Raw genomic sequence first — 24,857 nt, 5'->3', positions numbered from 1 at the left:
GCTGGCATATGGCAGTGGCTTGTGTTCCCGATGCACCCGTTGTTTTCTGTGTAGGTGGCAGACTTTTCCTGAATATTCTTTCTTTTGATCTCTTCTGCCCTTTTGAACGTTGATAAAAGTTACATAGTGGAAGGGCACCCTTCTAGACTTTGGAAAGTACATTAAGGTCCTGGGGGTAGCTGCTACACTACATTTTTTTTTACATCTTCCCACAAAGAAAGGAAAATTGCAGTGTGCTTACAAGCTGCTGTAAAATGCACCTGTGAGTCCAAACCAAAGGCCAGGCGGAACAGCTCTGTCTTGCAGGCCCTGCGGAAAGATGTCAAGTCCCGCAGGGCCCTAGTCTCTTGTGACGGAGCGTTCCACCAAGTTGGGGCCAGTACTGAAAAGGCCCTGGCCCTAATTGAGGCTACTTGAATGATGGCCATGTGTCCTAGGCACCTAGATACATGAACCCTATCCTAAGAGTATCTGCTGGAGCCTTGGCAGGGGGTTGGTCGAAATGACCTTCAGGACGCCTTCTGGATGTGCCGTTCTGTGATCCTGTGAGTGCAGCATCAGTGCTTTCAAGATCTCCTTGCTGCACGTCGGACATGAACTTCTGCAATAAAATAAGTATATCAAAATCAATGCAGAAGGGGGTGAGCCCTGGCTCCCATCTCTCTCTCAGGACCAGGGAGATGTCAGATTTGGTTGGTCGGTGTGGTAGAGGAAACATCAGACATGGACTGAGGAGATCAAGGTTCTTTGGGCCAGTCTGCCTCTTAGTCTAACGTACACTGTGAGGATAAAATGGTGAGGCGGAAGAACGTGATCCTTTAAACAAAAAACAAAAAAAACTTAGAAGTCAGTCTGTGTTTCTGTTTGGTACTAAAATGCATTTATATCTGCCTGTTTTCTGCTCATTGCTCCATATTAGTATAATATGTGTTGGGGCTTCGTGGGAGCAAGTGGCGCCTAAATTGTCACCGTTACCTCGCCCCCCCTTCTTGTGAGAAATGCACATTTGAATGTTTAGGAGGGAGAGAAGGGGGGGGGAGATAACATCTATTTCTCTTTCCTGTGGTATTTCTCAAAATGGAGACCCAGATTCTATCTAGGACATGTGAGCAGTGTTGCAATATGTAATAACGTTGGGTGTGGGGAGAGAATAGGAGACCTTCCATTTTCAATAACGGAGTAGAAGAGCAAAAGGGGACTAAGGAACATAATCGGGCTCTTTCTTCAGAAGCAATTGCCATCTCTGAATTTTTATGTTTGAACTTGAAGCGATGATATGTTGTTGTAGCAATGGAAAGGTATCCAGGTCACAGCTTTACCGATGCAAGCCTTTTGTCGTGTCATATGACGCAGGGTACATGCAGATCGCAGATAAGCCCAAATAGCCCTGACGTACATTAATCTGCCAGAGCAGGCAAACCCCTAAACTCCTTCAACCCTAGAACGACAGCACGCTTAGAAATGGCGTTTGCTGCTGATTTCTTGTTATCTCGCAAATCTCGGTCAATGCTGAATATGAAATTGAGATGGCTAAAGTGAATAATTCTATTCCAGAAACTGCCATTCACCATTCCCGAGCTAGTTCAAGCATCTCCTTGCCGCAGTTCAGATGGAATTCTGTACATGGGTAAGACTCCATTTGATTCCTCAAAGTTAGCTTGAGTGCATTTTAGGACACTGTCACAGAAGTTGTTGCATGGAAAAACTTCCCCTCTTCCAGCTCTTCTATCCCCATCGGTATTTTCTGGTATTTACACCTAGCTTTTGATTCCTTAGGGATGCGGGTGGTGCTGTGGGTTAAACCACAGAGCCTAGGAGTTGCCGATCAGAAGGTTGGCGGTTCGAATCCCCGCAACGGGGTGAGCTCCCATTGCTTGGTCCCTGCTCCTGCCAACCTAGCAGTTCGAAAGCATGTCAAAGTGGAAGTAGATAAATAGGTACCACTCCAGCGGGAAGGTAAACAGCGTTTCCGTGCGCTGCTCTGGTTTTGCCAGAAGCGGCTTAGTCATGCTCGCCACATGATCCAGAAGCTGAAGATGTGCGTCACAACCCCAGAGTCGGCCACAACTGGACCTAATGGTCAGGGGTCCCTTTACCTTTTACCTTTGATTCCTTACGACCACACAAAACCACCTGTGACACACTGTTTTGTCCCCAATCTTTTTAAACGTGTTTGTGTGTATATATTCTCTTTCATGCTCAAAATAGACCTTTGTCTTAGCCAGACCACCCAGAGCTATCTCCATGTAGGTTTCAGATGGCTGGGTTTAATTTTACGTTCTGCACATTGACTGGAGTCACAGACAACACCCCTTGCCAGTTCCTTCATTGGTTTTGCATGGCTAGCATGCATCATTGAGCTCCGATAGGGCTCCTTACTTGCCCAGGTGGAATTACAGTGATATGTGCTCTGCCTACTTTTGCTTCTGGCCCCACCCACCACCAGCGATGTTTCCCCTCAAACAGTGTTTCCCAACCTTGGGTCTCCAGCTGCTTTTGGACTACAACTCCCATCATACTTAGCGAGCAAGACCAGTGGTCAGGGATGATGGGAAGTGTAGTCCAAAAACAGCTAGAGACCAAAGGTTGGGAAACACTGCCCTAGAAGGTTGCCTAGAAAGGAACATGACCTCCAGCTGTACCATAAAGCACACTGTGCTGTAAAAGCAATGTTCTGAGTAGCCAGTTGCTGGTTGGCAGGAAACAGAGGAACAGGGCGTTTTCAGAATTGATTTTAGCAGTACTAAAATGCTGATATTTCCCATTTAGGAAAGAAGCAAGACAGCTGGTATGTGGTGGACCTCATGACAGGGGAAAAACAGCAGACCTTAACTTCTTCATTTGCCGAAAGCCTGTGTCCGTCTACATCTCTCCTGTATCTTGGACGAACAGGTAACACACACACACACACACACACACACACACACACACACACACAAACCCCTCTCCCCTGCTTCAAAGGTAACTTTTGAAAGCCAAGCCAGCCAGACCTGAAAGGAATAAGCTCATAGTAATGAAGTTTATTTAACATATCTAGATGAAGGCTTCATGCTAAAAAATCATTAACTTTCACCTAACAATGGGACTGTGCCGTTTGCATGTATTCAACGGAGTTTACAATGGCTGCTCGCCTTTTGGTGGATTGTTCATCGTTTTATTTCATTCATGCAGAAACAAGTTATCCCACGTCATCCACAAACTATTTGGGTCTTGTCAGAATGGCTGTTGAACAAGGCCAGGGAGGATCCATTTGGCCCAGTATCCTCTTGGCCACAGTGGCCCACCCCCTGCTGCTGGGAACCTGTGTTTGGCAGTGGTAGCCCCCTGCCCACTTGTATCTGGTGTTATTCATGGGCAGGGACGCGGGTGGTGCTGTGGTCTAAACCACTGAGCACCTTGGGCTTGCCGATCAGAAGGTCAGCGGTTCAAATCTCTGCAACGGACTGAGCTCCCATTGCTCTGTCCCAGCGCCTGCCAACCTAGCAGTTCGAAAGCACACCGGTGCAAGTAGATAAATAGGTACCGCTGCAGCAGGAAGGTAAACGGCATTTCTGCACTCTCTGATTTCCATCACGGTGTCCCGTTGCACCAGAAGTAGTTTAGTCATGCTGGCCACATGACCCGGAAAGCTGTCTGTGGACAAACGCCGGCTCCCTCAGCCTGAAAAGCGAGATGAGCACCGCAACCCCATAGTCGCCTTTGACTGGACTTAACCATCCAGGGGTCCTTTACCTTTACCTTTTTTGCCTTATTAATGGGCTGCCTCTGAGCCTGGAGGTCCCATGTAGCTTGTCATCACTTCAGCCCATTTCTAGAAAGTAAAGAGGCAAGTCTGGCTGGCCACGAGGGGTGTGGAATGGGAGGGAGCAGCAATCATTTTTCTTGAGCGCCTGAATGTTGGTGGCTTGTACTTACCGGGAAATCTGCTAAGAATGGAGTGAGCTAGGAAGATGGGCTCATAGCTCAGTCTTAGCGGCACGTATTTTGCATGCTGGTTGCAGGTTCAATCCCTGCAGGCATCACCTGTTCTTTAAAAAAAGAAAGAACAGGTAACAGGTGATAGCAAAGACTTCTCTGTCCCTGCCTGAGATCTCAGGGGAGCTGTTGCCAGTCAGAGGAGACAATAGAAGGACTGATAGTCTGATTTGATATAAAGCCAACTTCCTGTGTTCCAAGGACCCTTAGCAGGCCCAAGACCATTTTGCAGAGAGGGCACCTCAAGTACGTTGTTTTGCTGGGCGTGGGAACCCAAACGCCTGCATGTTCCTGTCTGAACGTGGCCTTTGGTCTTTGAACTCGATAGCGTTTTTCAGTAGTGCAAGATCCTGTCTTGTAACCATATCATTAGTCATAGCGCAGAAGCCAGGAGCTCCTCAACCCGCAGTCTCAGAAATTGGAAAATATGCTTTGAAGGTTACAGGAGGTGCCGCTCAGCCATGATCTGTGAGATTCTAGCTTGTAAGACAGATACTAGTCCATATTCAGAGGCAGGCGTGTAGTTTCATGAACTGGGAAAAAAGTCTATAATCAGAAATTGAGCGGCAAATTATAAGAGGAGTCAGATTTTCTTTTCAAAACACTGCAGGATGGGTGTTTAAATCTGCTAATCATGGGGAGGAAATTTGCAAAAAAATACAATGATGTTAAGATATCCACATACTTTGTTTTGAGGAACCTCTGGCAAGAGAGGTGGGTGCTTGGTTTTGTTTGACACAATATGAATTGAAATTTTGGGATGATTATTTTTTTTGAACAGAGTACACCATCACCATGTATGATACCAAGAGTAAGGAGCTACGATGGAACGCCACTTACTTTGACTACGCAGCCACCTTGCCTGATGAAGACGTCCAATATAGTAAGACCTGGGGTTCTAATTTCAGGCTGAAATGCTAATACTGTACATTTCACATAACTATGAGTTCGCAAAGACTTTTGCGATTGCTTGCATCTCTTTCCCTTGCAGAAATGTCCCACTTTGCATCTAACGGAGACGGACTGGTGGTCACTGTGGACAGCGAGTCAGGCGATGTCTTGTGGATCCAGAATTACGGCTCCCCTGTTGTGGCCTTTTATATCTGGCAGCGGGAAGGGTTGTGGAAAGTGATGCATACAAATGTGGGCATCGAGACCCTGCGCTATCTCACCTTCATGTCTGGCGAAGTTGGACGCATCACTAAGTGGAAGTATCCTTTCCCCAAAGAAACAGAGGCCAAAAGCAAATTGATGTGAGTATAATTTCTGCCCCTTCTAAATGGTATTATTTAAAAAAACGTGTTTATTGTGTCAGGTCATCTTAGTTATTATCTAGCATGGAATTAAAACGTGCTTTCACTGTGGTCTCCCATTTCCTGCAAGTAAATAAATAATAATAATTGTACACTTCGCTTCTGCAGATTATGTAACGAAATCACCCTATATTAAATAATTTGCACGTTCACAGAGGGCTTTTCCAAATGATTGTTTTACTGTCAATCTTTATATTTTTTTTAGTGCCGGACTGCTTCAGTACCCAGCCACCCCAAAAATACAATCCAAACAGATATCCAAGATGTGATGGGTGTAATTGGATATTCCTGAAACCGAAATCATTCATTTGATTTCTGTTTGAGGAATATCTCGTGTATCAGCAGCCTCTTGAGATTTTAAAATCTTCTAGCGAAATCCCTGCTCCATACCCCTGGGCTGCTTTTTGTGAATGTTCCCCTCCCCTGCCCTTTAAATATATTGGTAGACTCTTGCTTCTCCTTTGCCATAGTGTATTTCTTCCCTGTTCTTACAATAATGACTGTGATCCAAGGACTTGCTTCAGGGACCCCAATTTTCACCACATTGATCCATGTGCAACATCTCATAGTGACTGGGAGCTGTTGGGGGTGCTGAAATGAGATAGGCAGATCCACAGGAATCCCAGTCAATTTTTTAAAATCAGCCAATTACCTTACTTAGCGATAGCATAGCTCCCTCCCCCCCCCCCCCCGGTAGCAAGGAATATATTTCACTATTATTCCTGTACTGGAACAAGAACCATTATAGGTTTGTTTGGTTATTTGTCATCTGGGAAGGCCTGGAGTGACAGGAGATCGGGATATACGAACGTTTAAGTAAAGAAAATAAGAGGACTGGAGTTGTATGTTTGTTTTTACAATACGCAATAAAAAACAACACTTACACAATTCAGTTTACTATCCTGCAGTCATGCTCAAAGCTTTTATTTGATATTTCAAGATATTTCTGTGAAAATATAGTCATACATTGAAAGTCGAACACCTTGGAGCTCAGATGTTTTTGCTCCCAAACACCTCAGACCCACCGCAGTGATTGTTTCGGTTTGCGAATGTTCTTTAGAACCCGAATGTCCGCTGTGGCTTCCTATTGGCTGCAGGAAGTTCCTGCAGCCAATCAGAAGCCACGCCTTGGTTTCCGAACTGTTTTGGAAGTCAAACGGACTTCCGGAACAGATTCCGTTTGACTTCCAAGGTATGACTGTAACGCAGTTTCAAAATTCAAGGACACCATGGGATTTAATAAGGCAAAGTTTGGGTTCAGCCCTTCCAAGTCAAGTAACTAGCACTATAAACATTTTTTTTAAAAGCAGCAACTGTAATTTCCGTATTTAATTCATAATGCTTAAAATGGAGATACAGATTTGAATGCAGATGGGCAAACAGGAAGCTGTTGTAGCCTATAGAGATGAATGGCACTGGTGTAAAACATGGAAACGGGTTTTGTGGCTGTCGCTGTAGACTGAGCCCTTGGAACATTTGGGTCTAGTTATACCTGTTTGTGATACTTTGTACTTCACTTTTCCAAAACAGACCTGGTTCTTTTTGTGCATATATTTCCGGTTGCTCAGCTTGATGTTATCATGCAATATATATAGTGATATTTGCAGGTGGTTGTGTTATACAGTGGTACCTTGGTTTATGAACTTAATCTGTTCCGGAAGTCCGTTCTTAAACCAAGGCGTGATTTCCCATAGCAGTGCGGGACTCAATTTACAAATGGAACACACTCAACAGGAAGCGAAACATGTTCTTATTCCAAGGCAAAGTTCACAAACCAAAACACCTACTTCCAGGTTTGCAGCGTTCTTAATCCAAGTTTTTCATAAACTAAGCTGTTCTTAAACCAAGGTACCACTATATGTATGGCGACACCTTTGTCTCTCAACCATTTCGGGTTCACCCGAAAATAAGTATAGAAGTACAGTCATACCTTGGAAGTCAAATGGAATTTCATCCAGAAGTCCATTCAACTTCCCAAACGTGCGAAAACCAAAGCACAGCTTCTGATTCGCTGCAGGAAGCTCCTGCAGCCAATCAGAAGCCACAGACGCCCCGTCGGATGTTCGACTTCCAAGAGAATGTTTGAAAACCAGAACACTCACTTACGGGTTTTGATCGTTTGTGAGCCGATTTTTTCGGGAGCCAAGACGTTTGAGATCCAAGGTACGACTGTATCTTAAAGAAAGAAGTAAACGGCAGGCTTTGTAATATTTTCTTCCTGACTCCCTTCTAGGCCAACCCTCTACGTAGGGAAATACTCTACGGGCTTGTATGCATCGCCATCGATGGTTCACGAAGGAGTGGCTATTATGGTAAGCTGGGCAAGAGGCCTCACCTTTAGGAAAGACAATTTCCAGAATCTGGAATCCAGGTGCAAAAAAACAGAAAGGAACCTGAGCTCTTTTCCTGCATTTCTTTGCAATAGGAATTCATAATCCAGTTTCTAGTGTGCCTGTCGGTATCTGTCTTGGGTGTGAAATGGTTTTTAATTGATCAGTCCCATTGGGGTGTATCATTGGAAGTGATTACAAAAATGAAACAAATGAATAGATGCCTTAGGGTGAATTTTATTTATTTATTTATTTACTTACTTATTTATTTAATCATTTGTCCCAATTGTGGGAAAATATTTTATTCGTGTAAATGACAAGAATCAAAGGCTTATTTTGTTCAAAGAAAAAAAAAGAATAAGCAAGCTACATGAGTTCAGCAAGCAGATAAGAGTAATTCTGGCCATTTTAAATAGGGGGGGAGCAGAAAAAGACTCTGGTAAATTGTTTATTTATTTTAAGGCATCTATAAACTGTTTAATAATTAGCAATTCTAAGCAGTGTACGTGAAATTGAACCATACAGACAATTAAAACAATACAAAGTCATCCTCAAACCGAAGATTGACTTAAAATGCCTGCTGGAATAAGGAAGTCTTTTGTCATGTTCAGATCTCATTCGGGAGCAAGTTCCACAAGTTTGGTCTAGATGCAATATCTGTGGCAACCATGGTTTCACTTTAATGACAAAAAGTAAATGGATTTGCATTATTTTCCTTTGATAATTGCTCTCCAAACCTTAACCTATTAAAAGTATTTTAGCAGTTTCATCAGTGAAGCCCTTCCTGTACAAGACTCAGAAACTGTCTTTGTCTTATCCCATAATTAGCATGGCTAAAGTACTTCTTTGCAATGCCCAGCCTTGAATTAATGACCCAAATAAAATACATGAAATTACCTTCTGAGCTGCTTACCATATGTCAACAACAGAGGCGCCTTTATGGCCCGTGTTCTTTGAGCTCATTGTTTGCCTGAAACATCGGTTAATATGTTAAAAATCGGCTTGAACATCCGTGGTATAAAATGAACACCCAATAAAATTTAAAAATTTCTTGTTATCTTTTTAAGTGTGACATTACTGCATTCAAAGAACAGGAAGTCATTGCATAATTTCCCTCCCTCTCTCTTTCTCTCTAGCCCCGGGGAAGTCCCATACCGCTGATTGAGGGTCCCAAAACACACGGCGTAACAATTGAAGAGTGTGTTATCACCCCCAGTACAGATCTGAAGTTTTCATCCGGATTTAAACAGAAGAACAGTTTGCGCTATTTGAGGAATCACTGGCTTTTAATAGGTATCAGGAAGTAAACACCAGGATTTTTTTTTCTGTGTTGCACTGCCCTCTGGTGGACAGAATTCAAATTTTAAGATGCAGATTATATCCTCAGATTTATTTAAGGGTTTGATTTAAGAATTTACCAGGGGATATGCAAAATGCAAATTCTTGATTTTAAATATTCAGTCGTGCCTTGCTCATACCATAAGATATCATGAGCAAGAACTTAAGAACTAAAAAATTAATGAGCAGGCATTTTGCAAATCCATTAATTTACAAGTTAACACACCATTTTACAGGAATAGTTTTGGATGTATGAAGCTTGCAGTTGTATAGTTATCGGCCCATCGCTACAAGACATGATAGTGGATTAGGTAAAGGTAAAATACATGCCAAAGTTTAATACGTACTGGTACATAGTTAACTGTAGGAAATTCTCAACTACATCACAAATTACTCACTAATATGCAGCTCAGTCGGCAGAGCATCTTAATCTCAGGGTTGTGGGTTCAATACATGTGTTGGGGAAAAGATTCCTTCTTTGCAGGGGTTTGGACCAGGTGACGCTTCCAGCCCTACAATTCTATGGCCATTAGCTTTAGAAAGCTATTAAATTCATAGAGGATGTGTTTATCCAACTAGCAGGCTAGTGATAGCTAAATGGGCCCCTATATCAGAGCTGGGAAGCCTTTTGCAACCTAAGGGCCACCTTCCCTTCAGGGAAACCTCCCAAGGGCCACATACCAATAGTGGGCAGGGCCAAAGGCAGAATTTCAAAGAACTAGTTTCTGCATTTGACTAGGGATAAATTTCCATACTTATGCCTGCCTGTGCCCTCCACCCAGATTGGCAAGAGGCAGTATCGGACTTGACGGGTGCATTCAAGCCAAGCTTGGGGAGTGTAGCAGGCCCAGTGAGGCCATCTTTTCCTCCTGGGAATAACAGAAAGCACGTTCTTGTTTCCAGGGCACCACGAAACACCGTTATCGGCCCCAACAAAGATCCTGGAGAAATTCCCCAGCAATTTGCCAAAGCGGCATGAAAATGTGATCCCGGCGGATTCGGACAAAGCTGCTTTTGAAAAGGTTGGTGAATAAACGAGGTCTCGTTTAACAGAGTCATTAGGAAAGTGTCATCATAGAATACATTCCACGTTGTGTAAAACGTATGCGCGTGAATGAGGTGGGGGAGACAGGATTTGCATGGGATTCCTCAGTCATGTGCGTGCAAATTGCAGGATGCGCTTTTTTGTTGAGCATGCTTTTAAACAGATTGGGGGTGGGGGGGAATCACCCATTAATTTTTCCAGTCAGATGTGTTTCTCGCTTAGATGTTCGCCATGCCTCAAAGGAACAAAGTGCACACATCGGCCTCTGTTTCTGTTGCTCTGCGACAATATCTCATTCAAAATACGACCTTTACGTTCTCCCCAAACCAGGAAGTTTGTGGGTCTCCCAGCTGGGAGCAGTGTGAAGGCTGTATTTTAGATGCGATGTTCTTTCAGAGGCAGCGGGGGAACTTGTACACCCTGTTCCTTCCAGGGTGGGTAACGTTCAAAGCCACTCAGTACAAACTCATTAGTGTGAGTTCGTGGGCTTTGTGAACAGCACAGGAACACCTGATGCAGCAGTATAGCTAAAGCTAAGCAGGCATGGAAGATCTCGGCCCCTTAGGTGGGAGAACACAGGGAGCCCCATTTAAGAAAGGAGTATTAATATATAATGTTTTATATTTAAATAAATGCAACAGTGAGTTTATTGAGAAACATGGCCAAACTGCTTCAAAAGCAGCTTCGCAAGACCAGGGAAGTTCATAGGAAATAAGCTCTAAAGGATGGCAGGCTTGTTTCCTTGTTTTATTTTTAATCTGCTTAATAGCCATGCAAATACGATTTTCACTATCTTGGGTCGGAATCACGTCTTTGAAAAGCATGAATCAGTTCTTGATATATTTGCTTAGAAACACTGAGCACTATGCAATTTCTAGCCACTTTTTATTCGCGCCCCCCCCCCAATCTTTTAAGGGTTGAAAATTTATTTTGTATTCATTTTCATGTTCCATTTTGGTATATAAACTGCCTTGGGGGAGGGTTTTGCCCTGAAAGGTGGCATAGAAACATTAAAAATAGACCTTTGCCTAATTGTACGTTGTTAACTTTGCAAGCCATTATCCTTCTTGACAAGTGCCCTTTTTGTAAGCAGCTGGGCAGCCCTAATCGAGGTCGTTCCTTCCATGGAAGCCCCTTGAACTAATGCCGTCTTTGGTTCTCTCAGGCAATCAATATGGGTGGCAGTTCCAGCAAGGACTTGCCTCCTCCCATTTCGGAGAATGCTGGAGAGACCCCCGGCCAGACGCCACCTCGACCAGAGGCTCCCGTCGATTCCATACTCAAGGACACGGCTACCGTCATCCTGAGCACTTTCCTGCTTGTTGGCTGGATAGCCTTTGTCATCACGTATCCAATGGTAATTGGCCAGTTTGCAGCTTGCTAGTCTTGTGAATCAATAAGAAGGGCCGGCGTTGTTGGTGCAGACTAACAGCAAGAGCATGGACATTTTGAGGTCGTTTTTTTATTAAACAGAGATTTATGCCCTCCCAAACATGACCTCAATAAGTCCTGATGGCAACTAGCAACGTAATCTTTAAAATAACCCATGGGGTACAAGAGAGTAATGCACATTTATATATTAATTTTATAAATAGCTTTCTTAAAAGTCTGCACTCCAAGAACTGGTCCTTAGTTAAGTCAGGGATATCTTTGTTCTGTATCAAATACAGTGGTACTTCGGTTTTTGAACGTAATCCGTTCCAGAAGACCATTCGACTTCCGAAATGTTCGGAAACCGAGGCACAAAGGGCGGTCTGCAAATTCAATAGAGAAAATTGGGGGGGGGGCCTCAGCGGAAGCTGTTCGTCTTCCGAGGCGCGTTCGAAAATGGAAGCATTTACTTTTGGGTTTGGGGCATTCAAAAACCGAAACGTTAGAAAACCGAGTTGATTGTTTGGGAATACCCCACGCTATTTGGAGGGACAAAGATAAATAGCTACATCTAAGTGTGGGGTTGGGAAATTGCTTGAAGCTCCATGTCAGCTGCTTCCCACAAAAGTGCATGTTTTTATCTCAAAGTAAAACAATTATAATGTGCATTTTTATCATTATTGGGAAATGCATTTTAATTTAATTGCACTATGAATTTCCTGTTTGTTGACACTGTATGAAACCAGCGCTCCATGGTTGGAAGCTGTGAAAATTAAAGCTGTTAATGTTGAAGCGAACCGTGAGTTGTATCCAGAGTGCCCCTCTGTTCATGGGAAGCTCCTTGCCCTGTAAGAGGGGATGGGGTGATTTTTGCAAATTCTCCTTTCTCCTGCAGCCTTCCACACTGTTCCAAAGGGCGCACCCAATTCTCTGGAGATTAGGGGAAGTGGGGGGGGGGGGTGCACAGAGATGGAGGAATCAGCAGAAATTCTGTTCACGGAAACCTCTGCTTGATTAAAAACCCTACCATGAATGGAGGGATACAATTGGATACAACCTAAAGCCACAAAACAAGTACCGTATTTTTCACTCCGTAAGACGCATCTGATCATAAGACGCACCTAGTTTTTAGAGGAGGAAAACAGGGGGGGGGGGAATATTCTGAATCAAATGTTGTACTAAATTATTTAATAAACTACCGGTATATCAGAGGGAAAGGGAGAGGGACAGGAGCTGTATGTTTCTTTAGCGTGTGCGCTCAAGGAGCGACGAGCGGGGAGGCAGAACGGACCCGACACAGGAACCCCAGCAGCCTCCTCTCGTGTAAGCAGCTCATCTCCCGCTTAGCTGCTTTAAAGTGAGCTGAGCTGGGAAGGAGGGAGGGAAGGAGAGTCCGTCCGTCCATCCCTCCTCCGCGGCTCGCTTTGAAGCAGCAAAGCTGGACAGGAGCCGCTTACACTGTGTAAGCGACTCCTCTCCTGCTTTGCTGCTTCAAAGCGAGCCAGGGAGGAGGGAAGGAAGGAAGGGGAGCCATGGATCCTCTGCTTGCGACTGCAGCGGGATCCCGCCGCCATCCGTAGGCATTCACTCCATAAGGCACACAGAGGAGGAAAAAAAGTGCGTCTTATGGAGCGAAAAATACAGTAAACATTAAATGCAAGAAAAGCAGCAGTTGGAGATTCACACAATAAAGTTTAATTTCCCTCCATATTCCTCCCCCCACCCCACCTTAAGAGTGTGCATAATCAACAGCGACAACACCAGCAATTCCAGAAACAGCTGGAGGAGAAGATCCAGCTGTTGCAGCAGCAGCCTTTCAATCCTCCCATTGACTTGCCCCCCGAGGCAGAATTCCTGGATGGCTCCTGCGTCAGGCCAGAGAGCTCGGCCACCAGCTCACCAAACATGTCTCCAAAAGCATCCAACCACTCTGCCTATTCCAACGTCTCCGCTTCTGATGTCGGGAGCTGCCTTTCCACGGAGCAAGAAGAAGGTGATAAAAACCAGACTTAACCTTTTCTTGTAGATTCAGGCTGTGTACACATTGCCAGCTTAAAATGCAGCTAGGTTGTTCTCCGCCCCCACCCCCATTCAGATAGGAAAAATGGGTCAAGACACAGTATTTCATAATCAACCATAGGATAGATATTGATTGTGGCTAATGTTGCAAGTGCACCAATGCCCGAACCAGCAGTTTGGATCCAGACTAAATGGGGAGGGTATACACAGCCTAAGAATGTAAGACCACACTTCTACCAAGGTTTAAGCAAGCCTGGATGGAGAGATGTCAACAGCCCTCTGTCCCCAGCCTATTTCAGGATCAGGCGTAGAGATTATTATTTTTAATGAATCTTTTGAAAGTTTGGACATACATGAATTAGCATACATCTATTCCTTCAATGGGACGCGGGTGGCGCTGTGGGTTAAACCACAGAGACTAGGACTTGCCAATCAGAAGGTCAGCAGTTCGAATCCCCGTGATGGGGTGAGCTCCCATTGCTCGGTCCCGGCTCCTGCCAACCTAGCAGTTCAAAAGCACGTCAAAGTGCAAGTAGATAAATAGGTACCACTCCAGCAGGAAGGTAAACAGCGTTTCCGTGCGCTGCTCTGGTTCGCCAGAAGTGGCTTAGTCATGCTGGCCACATGACCTGGAAGCTGTACGCCGACTCCCTGGGCCAATAAAGCGAGATGAGCGCCGCAACCCCAGAGTTGGCCACGACTGGACCCTTTACCTTTTTATTCCTTCAATGAAGTTGGTTCAGTTCACCTTGTATGACACCGAGGACTACCTAATCACAGTGTCATTCTTGGGAACTTTTCTAGACAATCCTTGTATTGTATCCCAATACCCAAAAGCTAGGACAGACAGCACATTCCCGTTTAGTTTTTGGCAAGCAACCAGCTGGAAGAGAGCTCCGCAGTTACGGGACAGACACTGAGCACCTTTCTCCATTAGAGATTTCAGCAGAATGTCAAGGAGAAAGATGCAAGAATTGCTCATCCTCCCGTCAACATATGCAGTAACAACTCCTGTCAGGTGAAGGTTGGGTGCAGGATAAGAACATTGTTATGGCAATGCAATTGTTGGTCTTTGCTGTTACCCCTACGGACTGATTACACAGCTTAGTGTACAACATAAATGAGGCCAGATAGCTCAGTTGGTAGACTGTGAGATTCTTAATCCCAGGGTTGTAGGTTTGAGCCCCACATTGAATGAAAGATTCCTGCATTAACAGGGGGCTGGACTAGATTGGGGTCACTTCGACAATTCTATTATTGCAACTGGTGTTGCTAAATCTGAATACTTCTTTGTTTTAAAAGAAACCAGTTAAGTCCTTAAAGGTAAAGGTAAAGGGATCCCTGACCATTAGGTCCACTCATGGCTGACTCTGGGGTTGCATCGCTCATATCGCTTTATTGGCCGAGGGAGCCAGCATACAGCTTCTGGGTCATGTGGCCAGCGTGGCTAAGCCACTTAGTCTGGTGAACCAGAGCAGCGCATGGAAACGCCGTTTACCTTCCCGCCAGAGTGGTACCTATTTATCTACTTGCACTCTGACGTGCTTTCCAACTGCTAGGTGGGCAGGAGCAGGGACCAAGCAATGGGAGCTCACACCGTCACGGGGATTCGAACCGCCGACCTTCTGATCGGCAAGTCCTATGCTCAGTGGTTTAACTCACAGCGCCACCCGTGTCCCTCCTTAAGGACCCGTTAAGTCCTTCAAGTACCCTAAATGTCTTCCCTTCCTTTCATGGTGAGCCTTTAAGTGCCACGTGAGAATATATGCCTAAAAGGTGCCATGGGTATGTTCATTCCCCCCCTTTCCTCTCCGTCCTTCTCCAGATGAAAACATGGCCACTATAGCAGTTGGAAAGATTTCGTTCAACCCGAAGGATGTGCTTGGACATGGAGCTGAGGGAACCATTGTTTACAGGTAAAGCACCAGACATGAATGCTGTACACCAGAGGCAAATAGTTCTTCCAGACTATTGCTATATTGTGGGAGGGATTCGATTGCATTCTGACAAATTCAGGTTGTTTCACCATTAGAGTAGACTTGGTGTTCTTGCAAAGCTAGCTTTTTTTAAAAAAAAGTAAAAGTAAAAAAGACGACTCTTTGCAGTAAGGCAAATGCACTGGCAAGTGTAGTATAACAATTTCTTCTTGACGCAAAGTCGCATGACCTCCCCACAAGCCAACTGAAATGAATGCCCGGTAAACTGTTGATGTTGCATAAGTTTCCCACCAGCTTTATGCAAACAAATCAGGATGTGGATGCTCAATAAACAGGTTGCCTGGAAGCACCTGAGGAGTGCTTATTAAGCCAGTGTCTGTGGTTCTTTTCCTGAGTGTGTGTTGGAAGAAACAGCTCTTATTATCTAGAGAGCCAGTGTGGTATAGTGATTAAGAGCAGTGGACTGGTAATCTGGTGAACCGGGTTTGCATCTCCGCTCCTCCACATGCAGCTGCTGGGTGACCTTGGGCTAGTCACACTTCTCTGAAGTCTCTCAGCCTCACTCACTTCACAGAGTGTTTGTTGTGGGGGAGGAAGGGAAAAAGAGATTGTTAGCTGCTTTGAGACTTCCTAGGGTAGTGATAAAGCGGGATATCAAATCCAAACTCCTCTTCTTATTGCATTTTCTTTAAACATGCATGCCTATATTACTTGTACACTTGCTGATGTCTGTGTCAAATGTTCACATTGGGCAGGATTGAACTAACAAGCCCTGCTAGCGGAAGCCGACACATGGACTCTTGCTAGCATGATGAGCTCATGCTAGCACCCCAATTGGCCCAGGGGGGGTGTGGGGAGGTCAGATCATTCGATTAAACAGAGCTGCAAACAGAGCTGCTTAGTGCTACTTTGAATGGCTCTGTTTCTTTCCATCTGTTTCCAGCACCGAAAACCAATTTCATGGCCTTCAGAGTTAAAGGTTTGCATGGTCTCTGTCACCATATTTATTCCATACTACATTAACACTTTCCAGCTTATCCTTCAAAGTACGGAGTGGGATTGACTGTAGTGTGAGAGGCCCGTCCACTTGCACAACAGGGCTTCTCCTTCCCTCTGCAGGCATCCCAAAAACTTCCTCTGGAGGGTTGATGGATTCCACTGAAGCAGATAATGAAAGTGCGCAGAAAGGCTGGAGGAGCAGGGAAACTAGAAATTTTATTGCACAGGCATTGGATGCCACCCACACAACAAGAAAAGGAAAAAGGAAAAGGAAAAGAAAAACAAACAAAAAAATCTTACTGCGAATCTAATTCTCGTTACATTGATAACTGACTTCCTCAAATCCCCTCTAATGAATTTCATTATAACCCCTGTAGAGCAGTTCTCCAAATTCATGTTTCTAATAATATTCACTCCTTTCATTTACTATCTTCATCTCTTTTATTAATATTCTAATCCTTAATATTTACTACCACTTACTCTGCCCCTAAGCCTATTTGTTACTTCCAATAATTTTCTAATTATCTTATATCACAATATTTAGCTAAATATTCTTTAAATTTCTTCCAATCCTCTTGTGTCTCCTCTTCCTTCTGGTCGCGGATTCTTCCAGTCAGGTTGGCCAACTCCAAAAAATCCAACATCTTCACCTGCCAATCTTCTATTGTTGGTATTTCTTGCGATTTCCAATTTTTGGCTAATTTTCTCTGCCACTCTTTGAGTAGTTGCTTCTCTTGCTTATTTGTGTCTCTTGTGTAGGGAAAAGTATGGCACCCCTTGCAGAATAACTGCCATCTTTGTGATGGCCACACAAGTGAGGAAGCCATCTCCTGCATCAACTTACTCACATGTTTATCCATACAGACCAAAACCTTCCTCTTTCCAACCCAGAATAAAATTCCTTCAATACAATTGGAAGCATGGTAGCAAGGCAAGATCCTAGCTGAGGAACACAGTTAAATGCTAAGGAGTTTCTCTGCTGTATCTACAGGGGGACATTTGACAATCGAGATGTTGCCGTGAAGAGAATTCTCCCCGAATGCTTCAGCTTCGCTGACCGGGAGGTGCAGCTGTTACGGGAATCTGATGAACATCCAAACGTGATCCGCTATTTCTGCACGGAAAAGGACCGTCAGTTCCAATACATAGCCCTTGAGCTCTGTGCCGCGACTTTACAAGAGGTAAACTATTGATTATACATGCATCTGCAGCTAAAACTGGGAGGGCTTGGCAGTTCGAAAGAAGAGAAGTTTCCATTTTAAGTTACAGTAAGGCCACAACTTACTTGGGGGGGGGGGTACAGTCCAGGGATCCAGCCTAAAGCCAAAATTGCATATAGTCAAAACATGTTGAGTTCAATGGTGGTGGGATTTTCAGTCTTTTCCTGGATGCCCAAGTGTATTGCCAAGTGCACGTTAAATGTGCATAAGTTGCAAGCTTGCTGTATCTTTTTCAAGCTTGATTGTGTGATGGGGTGAGAGCTTTGCATCTGAATAGATTTTTTTCTATCCTACATTTTCAGTGCATAATATGGCAGTGAATCACACCCAGGAAATTTTCTAGAGGCGAATAGACTGCTTCTATTCTAATTCTCTCCCATTAGCACTAATTTAAGCATACAAGATCATACACAGAGTGCAGGGAATACCAAGCTGTGCAGCTAAATCTTCTGCATGTTCACTCAGAAGCAAGTTCCACCGTGCTGAATGAGGCTTACTCCCAAGGAAGTATGCATAGGACTGCAGCCTTAAACTCATTTTGACTTTGTTTATATGCAATTCTAGTATGTGGAACAGAAGGACTTCAGTCAGCATGGTTTGCAGCCAATCACCCTCTTGCAACAGACGATGTCTGGTCTTGCGTATCTCCACTCTCTCAATATTGGTAAGAAACCATTTTATTTTAATATCCAACCACTGCAGTGGCTCAATTTTTTCTCTCTCAGAGAAAATTTGGATACTTAGAGCTGGGAAGGAGCAATGGTATTATTATTGCTAGATATAAGGCCGTCGGTGCACATTGCCCCTTTGTAGCGTAGGCTTTAGTTAGGGGCTCAGTTATAATAGGGTTTGGAAATACAGTGGTGCCCCGCAAGACGAACGCCTCGGAAGACGAAAAAGTCGCTAGACGAAGGAGTTTTTCGTTTTCTTAGCCGCTTCGCAAGACGCATCTTCCTATGGGCTTGCTTTGCAAAACGAAGCTTGCCCCGCAAGCTCCGGGGATAGCGGGGAAGCGCAGCGCGTCTTCCCCGCTGTCCCCGGATCTCTTTTGAAGCAAGGGGCGGCGGGGAGAAGATCGCTTCTCCCCGTTGCCAGCCCCGCAATCTTCTCCCCGCAAGCGATCCTCTCCCCTCCGCCCCTTGCTTCAAAAGAGGGGACAGAGGGGAAGGCGCGCAGCGCTTCCCCTCTGTCCCCGGAGATTGCGGGGCAGGCAACGGGGAGAAGCAATCTTCTCCCCGCCGCCCCTTGCTTTAAACAGGTCCGGGGACAGAGGGGAAGGCGCGCGACGCTTCCCCTCTGCCCCCGGATGGTCTCCATAGGAACGCATTGGTTGATTTTCAATGCATTCCTATGGGAAACCGTGCTTCGCAAGACGAAAAACTCGCAAGAAGAAAAAACTTGTGGAACGAATTAATTTCGTCTTGCGAGGCACCACTGTATGACAACTCACCCCAGTGTAGAGTGTGTGTGGTCTCCAGTGAAGCCTTAAAAGTTTTGGAAGGCAAGAACAGATTTGATAGGGAGCGCGGGTGGCACTGTGATCTAAACCACTGTGGTTTGCCGATCAGGTCTTGGGCTTGCCGATCAGGTCAGCAATTCGAATCCCCGCGACAGGGTGAGCTCCCGTTTCTCTGTCCCAACTCCTGCCAACCTAGCAGTTCGAAAGTGAGTAGATAAATAGGTACCGCTGCGGCGGGAAGGTAAATGGTGTTTCCATGCACTCTGGTTTCCGTCACGGTGTTCTGTTGCGCCAGAAGCGGTTTAGTCGTGTTGGCCACATGACCTGGAAAGCTGTCTGTGGACGAACACCGGCTCCCTCGGCCTGAAAGTGAGATAAGCGCCTCAACCCCATAGTTGCCTTTGACTGGACTAAACCGTCCAGAGGTTCTTTACCTTTTTACCTGTCCTTACTATGTCCTATTGTGATATCACATACTTAGCTAGAAGCACATGGGAAGGTCTGGGGTCAGCATCTGAAAGTGCAGGTAAGGAACCTGAGTTTCCCTCTGGTGCACAGTAAAGTAGTAATGCCCTCCAGCCCACCCAAATTTAAAGGAAAACTGGGAAAGATCTGTGCTAATGGAGTAAGCATGTAACATAAGCCTGTTGAATTGAGAAAAATGTATTTTAGCAATACAATGGCTCTTTTTACTATTTAGAATCTCTCTCTGCTTCCACTTTCTTTACATTAGTGCACAGAGACCTGAAGCCGCACAATATCCTCATCTCCATGCCGAATGCCCACGGAAAGGTCAAAGCCATGATTTCCGACTTTGGTCTCTGCAAGAAGCTTGCAGTTGGCAGGCACAGTTTCAGCCGTCGGTCCGGGGTCCCAGGCACTGAAGGCTGGATTGCTCCAGAGATACTGAGTGAGGACTGCAAAGAGAACCCGGTAAGTCGGCTGCACTTCTTCTTAGGACTTGAGCCTGGGCCATATCTGGTTTTCAACATGGTGATATATCAGCAGCTAAATACTGCGATATGTTGATCAATATCACGATGTCTGGAATGTATCTCAGCTGCTGCTTCCTCCTGGAGAAGCCACATGGCCTGTCATGTCTCCCCTGCATCTTTTAAACTAAGCTTGAGGTTTAGAGACTTCAGTACTGGAATGAATTATTTTTTATTAAAAAAAAACAACCCACAGCAGGTTTGGCAGAGTTATCTGACTAGTATACAATGAGTGAGACATGGGTGTTAGGTCCTTGAGCTCTGAGTTATTATAATTAAAAGTTGTATACCTGTAGGTCTCATCGAAAGGTGCAAGAAAGTTCCTTATGTTGCTGCCAATAACTTGCACACTTTCATTTGCTGTTACATTTCAATCTCTCTTTTAAAATGCTTCTCTTTCCAGACACACACAGTGGATATTTTTTCAGCTGGATGTGTCTTCTACTACGTGATCTCTGAAGGCAACCATCCATTTGGCAAATCCCTGCAGCGGCAAGCCAACATTTTGCTGGGTGCCTACAGCCTAGACTTCCTCAATCTAGAGAAGCATGGTAAGCAAACAGAAGTTTTCCATTATTCTGAAGCTGTGCATTTCTGTTGTTTCAAAAATAAATGTATATTTATACCTAGAGAAAATACAACCGTGGCATTCAAGAGTTGTTAGATAGATAGAGAAGGAGACTCAGAGTTCAAATAGAAACTGAACTTTGCTCATGGAACTTCACAAAGTTGCACAGACTCTTCTGTATACATATTTCTTTCTCTTTTTTTCAACAGAGGACATAGTTGCTCGTGACTTGATAGAGCAAATGATAAGTACAGATGCTCAGAAGCGTCCTTCGGCTAACTGTGTACTGAAGCATCCATTTTTCTGGAGTTTGGAAAAGCAACTCCAGTTTTTCCAGGTGAGTCGCAACCCTTTGGTGTGCTATTTAATTTTGCAAGCTTAAATCTGCACTGCATTATATACACTGAAATACTACATTTCAGAACCCTATACTGTACTGCATTTGGGCCTGAGGCTGCTTTGGAGTGATAATTGTGCTGAGGGAGCTGCAGTCACTAATCTTGGGGCTGCTGGAGAACTAGACTTCTGCCATTTACTGGAACCTTTTACTCAACATAGGAATCTGCCTTATACCAAGTCAGGCCATTTGCCCATCTAGGCCACACGGGCAGCAGCTCTCTAGGGTTTCAGATAGAGGGAGTCTCTTCCAGAAAATGTCGAAACGGGAACCTCGGCCGCGGGGGGGGGGGGGCACATAATTCTGGAACCGAATTTCAACAGGCCATAAATGTGTGTTGTCGATTTTAGGATGTGAGTGATCGTATAGAAAAAGAATCCCTGGATGGTCCAATAGTAAAGGAGCTAGAGAAAGGAGGCAGAGCAGTGGTGAACATGGACTGGCGGGAGCACATCACAGTCCCTCTGCAGACAGGTGAGACTTCATTTTGCGACTTTCATATAGAACTTGTTGGGGCTACTTAAGACTTAAAATTTATTATTATTAATAATACCCTGCCCTCCCCTGCCAGAGCTGGGCTCAGGGCGGCTAACACCAGTAAAATTACAGCAAAATCATAATAGAAAAAAAACCCAATTTAAAATACAGGTTAAAATGCAGCCTCATTTTAAAAGTAGCCCATAGATCACAACCATAAGCGGAGGGAAACATGAGGGTCAGACTGAGTCCAAACCAAAGGCCAGGCAGAACAGCTCTGTCTTGCAGGCCCTGTGGAAAGATGTCAAGTCCTGCAGGGCCCTAGTCTCTTGTGACAGAGCATTCCACCAAGTTGGGGCCAGTACTGAAAAGGCCCTGGCCCTAGTTGAGACCGAACTAACCACCTTGCGGCTTGGAACCTCCAAAGTGTTGTCATTTGTGGACCTTAAGGTCCTCCGCGGGGCATACCAGGAGAGGCAGTCCCGTAGGTACATCACTCTTACTGATTATTCTTCCACTATAGAGTAAAAAGCAAAAGCAAAACCACTTGTTTCTTTATTTTTCTTTTGTGGTACCCGGCTACCAAGAGGAAAGAAATGGGCAGCTTGGCTTGAGTTTTTAATTATTCCAGTTTTACTTCTTGCAGATCTTCGAAGATTCCGATCCTATAAAGGCGGCTCAGTAAGAGATCTCCTGCGGGCAATGAGAAATAAGGTACGTGAATTCTGAGAAGCCAACTGCATAAATACCATTGAAAGCATGTTTTTAGGGTTGGAGGAGCTGTTGGCCTCCTCATGCACCAAGGAGGTTTGGTGCCTGAGGTGAAGCCCTTGTTGGCTAGTGGCACGCTGTGCCATTGGAGTGACCACCTCCCACTGGACCACCTGCCCACCCAACACCCTGCAAGGCCAGCTCTGCAGGGCTCACTGGGGGCTGAGCTCCTGCGTCCTTCTCATGGTGCCCTCCAACTGAAGGGTGGCTGAGAGGCTCGCAGAGCGTCGTGAGGAATGCACTCTACCCCCCAGCGGGGTAGAGCGTGTTAACCACACTACCACACTTGCCAGGTTCTGCCCACCACAGGGCCCCTTCCTTGAAAATGTTGGGGAGGCTGAATTCCCCCCCCCGCCCGATGTAGGCCTGGGCGATTGCCCAGGATGAGTATGAGGGGCTGACTACAATGATGGCTTCACTCAGCTGTGTATCGCAAGTGAAACTGCCACCTCTTGAGTCCCTACGCTTCTTTAAACTGCTTGGCTGAGGAGCATGCCCTGGCCTCAGCTAAACAGTTTTACGGAACCCCCAACAATGCGGGCTCCGTTCGATTTCCCCTCCTGAGGCAGGCCAGCGCATGCTTGTCTTGGCACAGGGATTGGCGGTGGGCTCTGCAAGGCACGGACAGGGTAACTTTGCACCCTGCGCCTTGCTGTCTTCGCCTGGGAAGGTGGGCTGCATCTTTTTCCTCCAGGTGTATTTATTCCCCCTGGGAGGAAAGAGACAGCACAGGCAAAGGTGAAGGCAGTCAAACACACGGAGCCCTAATATCCCAGCAGGGACATTGGTGCTCACTCAGCTAGTGGGCAGGAGCCTTTTCTCCACCCAGCTGAGCAGCAGGCCGGGGAAAAGCACTCCAGCTCCTGCAGTGAGAGCCAACACAGTTTCACCCCGCAGATTATTGCCAAACTGTGATCTTGAAAGCCTAACATTGCCCAGTCCTCATCTCCAACACCCCTGCTGCAGGGCACATTCACACTGCCCTGGCAGCTCTGCGAGGCCGGGGTTGGACCGAACGATCGCAGCCTTGCAAAGCAGCATGGTGGGCACACTCATGTGGAGGAGAGGCTGCATTGGGCTGGAGCTCAGTGAAGGAAAGGGGCTGCCACAGTGTCTCCACTGCTTCTGTCCTCAGGTCACTCCCTCCTTGGTGGCTTCACCTGGCAGCATATCGCAGGTGAAACCAATGCCGCTTCCAAGTCCCTCTGCTACCAGAGCTGCTAGGAGCAGCATCAGTTTCACCTGTGATACGTTACTCCCTAGGCTTCTTCAAACTGCTCTGCTGAGGCACCCACACATTCCTCAGCGGAGCAGTTTAAAGAAGCCCAGGGGGCTGAGAGCCAGTGTGGTGTAGTGGTTGAGAGCGGTAGACTTGTAATCTGGTGAACCGGTCTCCTCCACATGCAGCTGCTGGGTTCTTTGAAGTCTCTCAGCCCCACTCACCTCACAGAGTGTTTGTTGTGGGGGAGGAACGGAAAGGAGAATGTTAGCCACTTTGAGACTCCTAAGGGTAGTGATAAAGCGGGATATCAAATCCAAACTCCTCTTCTTCTAAAAGCCCAGGGTAGGGACTTCATTAACCTGATCTCGTGAGCCCCGATGCCTCAAGCCAGAAGGACATCAGGGCTCACTCAGCTGGGAACAAGCTGCACCGTCCCTGCGAGGAGCCTGGTTTGAGGCAGCCTATTCCTTCCACCTCATCGGTCTGGGGCCAGTGCAGCTTGTTCCCAACATCAGGGTGTATCGCCAGATTGCAGTGTTTGGCTGGTGATACATTGTGATGTTGAAAACCTGACACAGGCCTGGCCCTGTGGCTCCAGCCTCGAGGGTGCCTGGGGTGATGCCTCTCCAACCCCTCTGAAGAATTGAATACCTTGTGATTCTGCCTTCTTTTCCTTCCAGAAACACCACTATAGAGAACTTCCGCCCGAGGTGCAGGAAACCCTTGGTTCCGTCCCAGATGACTTTGTACGTTACTTCACCTTGCGGTTCCCTCACCTCCTCCTGCACACCTACCATGCTATGCAAATCTGCCGCCAGGAAAGACTGTTCCAGCCTTACTATATGCAGGACTCAAGCAGCCACGTTCTTTCTGCAGGTGGTGTTTGAGAGCCGGAGACTCTTTGTTCTTTGCACAAACAGGGCTGTGAAACAGGCCTGTCCTTAGCAGGGTGACTCGAGGGATCGTCAGAGAGTTAAAAATCCTCTTTGAGAGTCCCGGACTTATCCAACGTGCCTTGAACTCTCTGCCTGCTCTGACTCAGGAAAATGGGGCTCCGGGTAGGAATCCAAAGAAGATGCAGTAACTTGCAGAAAGCTTTATCCTACAGAAGTCGGGAGCAGTCGAAAGGAAATTCCCAAGAGGAAAAGTGAAAGGGAGGATCTAAAACAGCTCAGCTTGGCACAAGCAACATTATTCTCATTGCCTACACTGTTTGCTCTTTACATACCGGCATTCAAGCCACTTTACTGCACAGAACAGTAAAAAGACAGACTGAAACCGTAACATTGCCAAGCCCCTTATGGATCTCAGGAAGGAGCCTTTTAAGTGTAGCACACCATTTCCAGCCACTTTTGTTCCACTGCCATGTTGTGCACTTGAAGCAACCAGGGACCCTGATTTTTAATGGGAAGTGGCAGATTCAG

General features: G+C 45.8%; 1 protein-coding gene and 1 long non-coding RNA gene across 2 annotated transcripts in view; one reads left to right on the top strand and one right to left on the bottom strand.

Annotated features, from left to right (window-relative positions):
• Positions 1-24,857, top strand: part of ERN1 (endoplasmic reticulum to nucleus signaling 1) — a 61,517-nt gene extending 36,660 nt beyond the window's left edge. Inside the window, exons 5-22 of the mRNA XM_081849577.1 lie at positions 1,555-1,627; positions 2,770-2,892; positions 4,757-4,858; positions 4,967-5,228; positions 7,522-7,600; positions 8,755-8,911; positions 9,860-9,978; positions 11,167-11,358; positions 13,107-13,365; positions 15,217-15,307; positions 17,319-17,508; positions 18,112-18,211; positions 19,740-19,939; positions 20,402-20,549; positions 20,776-20,903; positions 21,314-21,437; positions 22,087-22,154; positions 24,114-24,857. Coding sequence (XP_081705703.1) covers positions 1,555-1,627; positions 2,770-2,892; positions 4,757-4,858; positions 4,967-5,228; positions 7,522-7,600; positions 8,755-8,911; positions 9,860-9,978; positions 11,167-11,358; positions 13,107-13,365; positions 15,217-15,307; positions 17,319-17,508; positions 18,112-18,211; positions 19,740-19,939; positions 20,402-20,549; positions 20,776-20,903; positions 21,314-21,437; positions 22,087-22,154; positions 24,114-24,320 — 2,622 coding nt within the window. The 3' untranslated portion in view covers positions 24,321-24,857. The remainder of the gene's footprint in view (positions 1-1,554; positions 1,628-2,769; positions 2,893-4,756; positions 4,859-4,966; positions 5,229-7,521; positions 7,601-8,754; positions 8,912-9,859; positions 9,979-11,166; positions 11,359-13,106; positions 13,366-15,216; positions 15,308-17,318; positions 17,509-18,111; positions 18,212-19,739; positions 19,940-20,401; positions 20,550-20,775; positions 20,904-21,313; positions 21,438-22,086; positions 22,155-24,113) is intronic.
• LOC309335115 lies at positions 21,975-24,366 on the bottom strand. Its single transcript, XR_014153358.1, has 2 exons — positions 24,228-24,366; positions 21,975-22,133 (listed from the first exon to the last, which is right to left on the bottom strand). It is a non-coding gene; the product is annotated as an uncharacterized lncRNA (long non-coding RNA).

The sequence above is a fragment of the Podarcis erhardii genome (assembly GCF_964252035.2).
Source record: "Podarcis erhardii genome assembly, chromosome: 2".
Classification (NCBI taxonomy): Eukaryota; Metazoa; Chordata; class Lepidosauria; order Squamata; family Lacertidae; genus Podarcis; species Podarcis erhardii.
This window is presented reverse-complemented; position numbering and strand designations above follow the sequence as displayed.